General features: G+C 42.1%; 1 protein-coding gene across 4 annotated transcripts in view; it reads left to right on the forward strand.

Moving 5' to 3' along the window:
* The window catches only part of LOC131105114 (palmitoyltransferase ZDHHC3-like), a 27,968-nt gene continuing 17,701 nt past the window's right edge, over positions 1 to 10,267 (forward strand). For 2 of the 4 annotated variants that reach the window (XM_058052889.1, XM_058052890.1), the window contains exons 1-6: positions 1 to 235; positions 1,589 to 1,984; positions 5,978 to 6,102; positions 7,629 to 7,725; positions 7,842 to 7,923; positions 10,127 to 10,257. In XM_058052889.1, coding sequence (XP_057908872.1) covers positions 1,649 to 1,984; positions 5,978 to 6,102; positions 7,629 to 7,725; positions 7,842 to 7,923; positions 10,127 to 10,257 — 771 coding nt within the window. In that variant the 5' untranslated portion in view covers positions 1 to 235; positions 1,589 to 1,648. The remainder of the gene's footprint in view (positions 236 to 1,588; positions 1,985 to 5,977; positions 6,103 to 7,628; positions 7,726 to 7,841; positions 7,924 to 10,126; positions 10,258 to 10,267) is intronic. The other 2 variants (XR_009119878.1, XM_058052887.1) reach the window with 1 other exon arrangement.

Consider the following 10,267-nt stretch of genomic DNA (forward strand, 5'->3'; position numbering starts at 1 on the left):
CTCCACTGTAGTGGGGGCGCTAATGCGCAGTACTTGGTGTGCTAACGCTATTCAATAGCATAGAAGAAGAAATAGATGCAGGGAAACTGCAAGGAATGGTGTAGGGCGCTACGTTCCCGTGAGGTGACAAAAATAATTAGGTAGTTGAACGCAATGTGAAGGCGGACCGATGTTTCCGGGTGGCAGTTGTGTGTCAGCTGAAGTGTTGTGACTGTTGACACAAAATGGCTAACAGGTAAGTCAATACTCTAGCTCGTTAGCTTTAGCAGCTAAGCGCAGGTTTGCTGATGGTTGTTTGACTCGCGAAGGCACATGTTTATTTCAGATGGGGGGAATGTCGCACAACTGGCGGGGCGTGTTAATTCCAAATGACCGTGTTTGTACGTGTGTTACGTGTCGACTTTACGTGGAACTTTACGAGTTGTTGTTGTAGTGTGTGTTTATTGTGCTTTCCCACCTTGACTCCAAATGACTGCGCTTTTCACCCCAAAAATGGAATAACGGTACCACTGACTAGCATGAGATACAAACAGTCCGACCGGAGAACAGATTGTACAAATAAATGTCTATATTCTTCAGTTTAACTGAATGACATTTTTCTTTCGGCCGAAAAGGGGGTATGGCGTTAATGGCTGTCACTCTCGTGGCTCGTGCACAGACACACAGGCGGTCGCAGAGAAGCTATTGAGCGGTTATGGCTGATCAGAAATGGAGTTGGATATTCATTCATTCATTTTCTACCGCTTTTCCTCACGAGGGTCGCGGGGGGTGCTGGAGCCTATTCCAGTTGTCTTTGGGCGAGAGGCGGGGTACACCCAGGACTGGTCGCCAGCCAATCACAGGGCACATATAGACAAACAACCATTCACACTCACATTCATACCGATGGACAATTTGGAGTCACCAATTAACCTAGCATGTTTTTGGAATGTGGGAGGAAACCGGAGTACCCGGAGAAAGGGGTTGGATATACTACCTTGAAATGCTAGCAAACCATTGCAGCACCTTTAAAGGGACCTATTATGCTAATTTTTCGTCCCTTTGCAATGTGTGGTGGACTCCTATAGAACAGCTACACACAATAACAAAGCTTTTTAGTTCTTCCAGAATCTGCAGCTATTCAGCTGTATTTCTTTAGATTTCGTGGTTCCCGGTCTGTTTTAATGTATTCCACTCATGGCCCTCTTCCAGGCACACCCACTCTGCTGTAGTTGGTCACACTAGGGAGTACTTAAAAGGAGTTCCGGTTTGTGCCGCTAGCTAACAGTATAGGAATTCATAATAAACAATGACCACCCTCGGCCATCTCTGTGTGGAGTTTGCATGTTCTCCCCGTGCATGCGTGGGTTTTCTCCGGGTACTCCGGTTTCCTCCCACATTCCAAAAACATGCTAGGTTAATTGGCGACTCCAAATTGTCCATAGGTATGAATGTGAGTGTGATTGGTTGCTTGTCTATATGTGCCATAGTGAGGTTAAGCGGTAGAAAATGAATGAATGAATGAGCAAATTATCACTCAGACAATGAAGTGAATGTCTCTGGAAAAACAAATGTAAGTAAACGTGTGTTCCTCTTGCTCCTCCCCCAGCATGGACTGAAGCCAAACAGCACAGTGGCACCAGCAGTGGGTTTTTAGCATAGATGAAGCATGAAGAGTCCAGTACACAGATGCAGGGATGTGGAGCACGGCCGGAGCCACGCCTGGGCCGGATCCAGTTTCTTGCAAGCGGAGCAACGCATCCCCGTCTCCAAAGACGTCATCACCGCCTCCTCCGCCTCTGCCCTGTGGTTCATCAGGGACGCCTGCGGCATAATTTGTGCCATCATCACATGGCTGTTGGTTGTGTATGCAGAATTCGTGGTGCTGTTTGTCATGCTGCTACCCTCCAAGAGCCTGACGTACAGCGTCGTCAACGGCATTCTTTTCAACACTCTGGCCTTCCTCGCCCTTGCCTCACACCTCAGGGCTATGTGCACCGATCCTGTAAGTCACTTACTCAGATATCAGCAGTCACATACTTTCCAAAATACTGTATTTCTTCAGATACCAACATCCCAAGTAAGAGACATCTTGCTTCATCAGTACCACCTTGTTTGGTGTATATCCCCCCCATCACAACATTTAACCCAAACAATTAAAACTACACAATGTAGCATTCTGCAGTCAAACACTTCAGCATTGAAGAAGAATCATGGAGGGTTGGGAGAAATAAAACAAAAGGACAATCTGATGTCCGTTCACAAGAAGAAAGCACACATTGTTGTTGGGAATGAAAGCTAGTGAGGCGCTGGCGAGAAGGCTTTTGACTGCATTTATTCAATGTGGAGGAAGACGCAGGTTGTAAGACCATATTTATTTTATAGTAGGCTATAGTATTATAGGCTATTGTATATGTATGTTTATATATAATATCATATAATTCTGGCTTCTGGCTGGACCTCGTTGAAGTGATGTAGAGCATCTCTGGAAGGGAAAGAGTTGTCATTGGGGCAGACTTGAATGGGCATGTTGGTGCAGGAAATCGAGATGATGAAGAGGTGATGGACAGGTTCGGTATTCAGGAGAGGAATGCAGAAGAACAGATGTTGGTCGATTTTGCCAAAAGGATGGGAAAGGCTGTAGTGAATACTTTCTTCCAAAAGAGAGAGAAACATAAGGTGATCTACTATAAGAGTGGAGGTAGGAGTACACAGGCAAACTACATCTTGTGTCGACGCTGTAAACTGAAGGAGATCAGTGACTGCAAAGTAGTGGTCGGTGAAAGTGTAGCCCGACAGCAAAGGATGGTGGTGTGCAGAATGACCCTCATGGTGAGGAAGATGAAGAGGGCAAAGGCAGAGCAGAGGACAAAATAGTGGAAGCTGAAACAAGAAGAGTGTTGTAGGATTTGTAGGCTCTGGATGGTCAGGAGGTGCTTCCAGATGATTGGACAACTACAGCAAATGTGATCAGGGAGACTGGTAGGAGAGTACTTGGTGTGTCATCTGGAAAAGAAATCAGACAAAGAGACTTGGTGGTGGAATGAGGAGGTGCAGGAGTGTATACAGTGAAAAAGGTTAGCTAAGAAGAAGCGGGACATGGAGAGGACTGAAGAGAGTAGACAGGAGTACAGAGAGATGAATGGTAAGGTGAAAGTAGAGGTGGCAAAGGCCAAACGAGGTCTATGATGACTTGTACGCTAGGTTGAACAGTAAGGAGGGAGAGATGGATCTATACAGGTTGGCAAGGCAGAGAGACAGAGATGGGAAGGACGTGCAGCAGGTTAGGGTGGTCAAGATAGGAATGGAAGTGTACTGACAGATGCCAGTAGTGTGATGGGAAGATGGAAAGATTACTTTAAAGAGTTGATGAATGAGTAATACAAGAGAGAAGGAAGAGTAGAAGAGGTGTCCTGATGGTACACCTGTGGAGGTATGGAAGTGTCTAGGAGAGGTAGCAGTAGAGTTCCTGACTGGGTTGTTCAATAGGATCTTTGGTGGTGAGAAGATGCCTCAGGAATGGAGAAGAAGTGTGTTGGTGCCCCGGAACAGTGGTGTTGTATGAGGAAGTCTGGAGTGACAGAGAAGTATGTTCAAGTGGTGCAGGACACGTATGAGGACTGTAAGACAGTGGTAGGATGTGCTGTGGGTGGGACAGAAGAATTCAAGGTGGAGGTGGGACTGCATCAGGGATCAGCACTGAGCCCCTTCTTGTTTGCTATGGTGATGGACAGGCTGACAGATGAGGTTAGACAAGTATCTCCATGGACTATGGGGGTATCTCCAGATGACATAGCAGTGAGAGTCGGGAACACGTGGAGGACATGCTAGGAGAGTGGAGGTTTAACCTGGAAGAGAGGGAGAAGGGAGAAGAGATACAGAAGGTGGATCATTTTAAGTACTTGGGGTCAACAATTCAGAACAATGGAGATGAAGAAGCGTGTGCAGGCAGGATGGAACGGGTGGAGAAAAGTGTCAGGCGTGATGTGTAATAGAAGAGTTTCAGCTAAAAGGAAAGGTATACAAAACTGTGGTGAGACCAGCCATGTTGTTTAGCTTAGAGACAGTGCCACAGAAAGCAGAACTGGAGGTAGCAGAGACGAGGATGCTGAGGTTCACATTGGGAGTGACCAGGATAGATAGGATCCGGAAGGAGTACATCAGAGGGACTTTACATGTTAGAGACCTTGGAGATAAAGTCAGTTATCGGCCAGACTGAGATGGTTGGGACATGTCCAGAGGAGAGATAGTGAATATATTGGTAGAAGGATGCTGCGTTTAGAGCTGCCAGGTAGGAGGCGTAGAGGAAGACCAAAGAGGAGGTTTATGGATGTAGTGAAGGAGGACATGAGGGTAGTTGGTGTGAGAGAAACGGACATGGAAGACAGGGTTGGATGGAGGGGGTTGATTTGCTGTGGCTGAAAGGAAAAGCCGAAAGAGAAAGAAGACGTAGGCTATTGTATATTAATTAGGGGTGCACAATCGTTATCCGTCTGAAATGAGTAAAAAAATATTTCCGATAACCAATTTTTGAAAAAAACGCTCCAATGAGGCGAGATTATCCGTACTGTGCTGATGAGCAAATCAAGCTGGCCTTTTTTTCTTCCTGCCTGTGACGTTAACACCCTCTCGTAACTTCCCTGGAGCTTACTTGTAAGCAAACATTCAGGATAACAATATTCCACACAACCCAAAAATTCCAACTTTTCCCGTAACGCCACATTTTCTGTTCCGCTTTCGCTCTTCAGCATTCATGTAGTTTCTACACAACGTGCCATTTTTAAAAAAGTGCAATCAGGTAACATTTACGTAAGATATAATATTAATAATGATATAAATATTACCAGGTAAGAATTTAAAATAAACATATTCATAAAGATGATCATGCGGTATGATAAATAGGGCTGGGATGACGCAAAAAATAAGTCGACGCAAGAACTGCACGTCGATGCGTCGTCACTCAGAATCGAAAATGGCGGCGATAGCCGCAGCATCAAGTAGCAGCGGGGAGAAGAAAATATCTGTCAAAGGATGTCAAAATGATGGGAGAAGACATCGTAGGTTTTCAACTTTTTTTTCTTTCCTTGTTTGCAAAGATTAACCCCATCATTAATCCAAACCGCACCACGTAACTTGTGCTCCAGCCTCACGCACACACCTGAGCAGACGCGCAGACGCACATACGCACGTAGTGAGGGTGGTGGTGGAAAGCAAGAGGGAAAGGTAAAGTGTAATACACACGCACAACTGCTGTTATTTTTTATTTATTTTATGTTTATATTTTGATTCAGATTGTGTTTTTTGCACAATAGTTTTATTTATTGAAAGAAAGTTTAATTTATTATTTTTTTTGTTATAGGATTCCACCGTGAACTTTATTGTTGTATTGTTCAATACAATTAGTTTTTGAAGTTCATTCATCCATTCATTCATTTTCTACCGCTTTTTCCTCACGAGGGTCGCGGGGGGTGCTGGAGCAAGAGGCGGGGTACACCCTGGACTGGTCGCCAGCCAATTACAGGGCACATTTAGACAAACAACCATTCACACTCACATTCATATGGACAATTTGGAGTCGCCAACTAACCTAGCGGTCTTAGGAGGAAACTGGAGTACCCGGAGAAAACCCACGCATGCACGGGGAGAACATGCAAACTCCACACAGAGATGGCAAAGGGTGGAATTGAACCCTGGTTTCCTAGCTGTGAGGTCTGCGCGCTAACCACTCGACCGCCGTGCCGCCCAGTTTTTGAAGTTGTTAATACAAATATATTGGAAAGAGGAAATTTGTGTTTTATTCATGGAGATAAATTAGTATTAATTGCTATATAGGTCAAATTATGGGGATATAATCTAAATCGAATCAAATCGGATTTAAAAATGAATCGTTAGATTAATCAGTGCATCGAAAAACTATTTTCTACATTAATCGATAATAATTAAAAAAAAATAATAATGTAACCCAGCCCTAATGCTAAAGTGTCTTTGTTTCTCATAGGGGGCAGTGCCCAAGGGCAATGCAACAAAGGAATACATAGAAAGCCTTCAGCTGAAACCAGGACAAGTGGTCTACAAGTGTCCCAAGTGCTGCAGCATCAAGCCTGACCGTGCCCACCATTGCAGGTAAGGCACGACGCAATCTAGGCCTGTCACGATAATGGCTAGATCCATGTATCAAACAAATGATAAATTGCTATGCATGCACTGGCTGTATGGGTGTCTGTTCGTCTCTCTGTGACACACAGGCTGGATGACAAGAGGATTCACTCTGCACCTGTCTGTACACATAGCTTCTATATCATTCAGCCTCTAGCTTTGGTAGCTCCTACCCTAGCTGCAGTTGGCTAACATGCTTGACTACACAAAAGCGATTTTAAGGTGAATGTCACAGTCACAATGTGGGAATATACCAGTTTTAAACAGAATGGACACTGTGAGAGCATTAACACAGACGACTGACACTGACGGCTTTCTCAAGTGGGGAAAGAAGTACTGACGGAGGTGCTCAGGCAGCGGCATCTTTGTCCCGACGGTCAATGCTTCCTGAGGCGTTTGCTCGGCAAATATAAACAAAACAGTGTAAAATGGTGCACGCCCATCGAGTAGACAGTGTTGCTGGCTGCTTTGATAAAACATACCCACATGCAACTTGTGTGAAGCTAATGTCTCACAGGTACACAGGGCACTTGCTAAATGTAAATGACACCTCTCATGACGACTAAGAATGAAAAAATTGTCTTAAAAAATGTTGTGGTAATATGGATGATACTTAATTTAAAAAAAAAATTAAGTTTTTAAATTTAATTTTAATTTAAATAACATTTAAAAAAAATTAAGTCAGAATATTTAGGTAAAAAAGTAAAAAAAAATATTCATAATCAAAAGTTGTAATTTTATGAAAGTAAATAATATTATGAGGGAAAATGTAAAAAAAAAAGCTAGCAGAATTGTAAAAAAAAAACAGCTGTGATTTTAGCAGAATAAGGTTAAAATATTAAGAGAAAAAAGTTGTATTCAAAAGTTGCAAAAGTTGCAGTTTTTCAAGAATAAACTTGTCATGGTCTGAGCAAAAATCTTATTTATCATATTTATTGAAATATCAAATTCACTCTTTGCTCTTTTTTCCATTTTTGCTTTTTTTTTAAAAAAATTTCCCAAATATGGTGAAATGGCCTTTCTATATTTTATTCTAACTTTCCCACACTAATTTAAAAAAAAAACAAAACAACTTTTTGTTTGGTTCTTGTAATATTACAACTTTTTAAAAAGTTTTTTTTCTTTAATGTTTCAACCTTATTTCCTAAAATTACCTTATTTTAAAATTGAAATTATGGCTTTTTTGTCTTTTTGTCGTTATATTACAACATTTGGCTTTATTTTTCTAAAACTACTACCGATTTTTCCTTTTCCTTTTTTAGTTTCGGTGTTAAATTGTATTTTTTGAATGTGCTGCAGGCCAATAAATGAGCCACAATGACCCCTGGGCTGCACTGTGGATTACCCTGTGTCAGTCTGCAACGTACTCCTGAAATTGTGGTTCACTTGTATTTATTTGTCCTGGGGTTTCTACTAGTAAAAATGTTTCCAGCATAAATAGCACAGTGTTTGAGGGCTGCTTGATGTTCTAACTCATGTCCCTCTGTGCCTAGTGTTTGCAAACGCTGCATACGGAAGATGGACCACCACTGCCCCTGGGTCAACAACTGTGTTGGGGAGAACAATCAAAAGTACTTTGTGCTCTTCACCGTAAGTTGGGCTGCATTTTTTTTTAAGAACTGAGAATGCAGATGCTTTATTTGCAGTTGACTTTTCTGCTGCATGTACAGTGAGTCCTATTACCCTTCCTTCTTTTTTTCACCCAGATGTACATTGCACTGGTTTCTCTCCACGCTCTCGTCATGGTGGTTTTTCATTTTCTCTACTGCTTTGAAGATGACTGGACAAGTAAGTGTTTTCCATTCACAATCAGCTCATAATTCTCTGATGCAGAAAAGTCCACACTATCCACTAGCAACGACTGGATGTTCAAATCCTCTGCCTCTCCTGCCACCTCAACCTCTTCTACGCCCCCCCCCACATACTCTTCACATCTCAAAACACTGAAAATCCAAGCCCAACCTTAGACCAGTCCCGCTTCTCCTCTCTGCTTCCCCGCATCCAATCTTCACTCCAGTGACCCTCATATCATCTCCAAATTAGCTTTTCATCTCCTTCGCCTTTGAGTTTGAAGAAAGGCGCTTATGACTTCAAAGCAACGAAGCAAAACTACCCTGACTGTACCCAAAATGAACCGAGCTTAAAGGAATTTTTGGGCAAATTTTGCCCATCACCCACATGAAATTATGTCTTTTTCTCTTTTTTGTGCATTCTAAAGTTCTAAATACATAATGGGACACACCCATTCCGCCTACAAAGCCCGCTATTAATTCAATTAACCCTGCTAATTTAACGTCCAACAAGGGTTTATGGTTTTACAGTATGTCCAAGCTATAACCGTGTAGGAACAGGTACATTCATCATCACATGTTACAGTATTTTGGCCATTTTAAGCATTAGCAGAACTTCCTTCCTGGGTGCATTGATTTCACATAGCAACATAGAAAGGCCAGAAATATTTCAGTATTGAACAGAGCAAAACTTGTTCTCAATCAGAAATCACTCCACACTCTTTATTGCTCTCTGGTTCTACCATATCTTACTTATTGTGTGGAAATATGGGCTAATAACTATAAAAGCAATCTTTACTCGCTAAATGTACTGCAAAAAAGGTCAGTAAGGATAATTCATAATGCCGCCTACAGAGAACATACTAACTCCTTATTTCTAAAATCACAAATACTTCAACTTGCTGATATAGTTCATCTTCAAACAGCTAAAATAATGCATAAGGCTAAAAACAAGCAATTAGCTAAAAATGTCATCCAATACTTCTCTACAAGAGAGGAGAAATATGATCTCAGGGAAGAAGTACATTTGAAACACTTCTATGCTAGGACTACGTTATGCTAGCCATAGCATTTCAGTATGTGGAATCAAACTATGGAATGGATTGAGTAAGGACCTCAAACAATGCACAACGATGAGCCAATTCAAGAAACAATACAAGCAGTTGATGTTTGCTAAATACAAGGATGAAGAGTCTTGAACCAGTCATGATGTGCTATATATATCACTATATTGACACGCACTATGGTACACATTATGGCATTGGATGCTCATATCACCTCATACTTCGGTATGAGGTACATTATTAAAAAAAAACAACAAATAAAAGACTTAAATTGTATTATGGAAAGCAGGAAGTGAACAAATGTAACAGTTAATGATTGTAAAAGTACCAGATGGAGGGGTAGGATTTAATAAGCTTTGCTTCTTCCTACTCCTTTTGGGCATGTGGAACTATGAACTGAGTATGAAATGCACTCAATTGTAATCTGATGCATGTTCAAATGAAATTAAACCATTACCATGACCATTACAATTTGCTTATATATGCGTGTGTTTTGACTAATCATAGGCTGTAGTCAACCACAATAATGATCATTTATTCATTAATTGTTTGCAAAACCACATTGTTCAAACTGCTATGTAGAGAGGAATGGCTGTATATGAATTAAACTTTTTGACAATTTTATATCTAAATAACATCAGCTCACACTCTCTGGTCCGCTGTGGTTTTAATGCGAACCGGTTCATGGACTCCCGCTGGAATAGAAGCTTCTTGTCTCTAAAACGAGTCCTCCACGTGCTTATCACCTGATTCAAATGGCTACGGGTGTCTGGGCATGTGAGTCTGGCCTCTGGTCTCACAGGAGGAAGAGATCACTTCTCCCGTCACTAACATTTTAGCATGAATAGTCAGACAAACCGTATGTTCTGGTTGTATTGATTAGCATCTTTGCATGCACGTTAGTAGCGCGCATTGTTCTCAAATCACTTGTCTTGGAGCCAACGGCAAATTTCTCCTTGACAACAGTGGGCATGGTTCTGATGGGTGATGTGTAATTTGCGGCCACTCCTAAATTATAATCACTACAAGCCAATGTAGCTGCATCTGCAGGCCTGCAGACGATCCAGTAATAAGAAGCCGCCAGAGAGCATAGCAGCGTCTCATATGGTCCTCTTCCGTTATATCCCCGCTTCCCAGAGTGCAGTTCCTTCTCTCCACCAGCAACCGTCATCCTCCTCATACTCCTGTGCTTTGAGGGCCTCCTCTTCCTTATCTTCACCTCTGTGATGTTTGGCACCCAAGTCCACTCCATCTGTACCGATGAAACTGTAAGTAACC

Source organism: Doryrhamphus excisus, chromosome 17, assembly GCF_030265055.1.
Source record: "Doryrhamphus excisus isolate RoL2022-K1 chromosome 17, RoL_Dexc_1.0, whole genome shotgun sequence".
NCBI classification, from domain to species: domain Eukaryota; kingdom Metazoa; phylum Chordata; class Actinopteri; order Syngnathiformes; family Syngnathidae; genus Doryrhamphus; species Doryrhamphus excisus.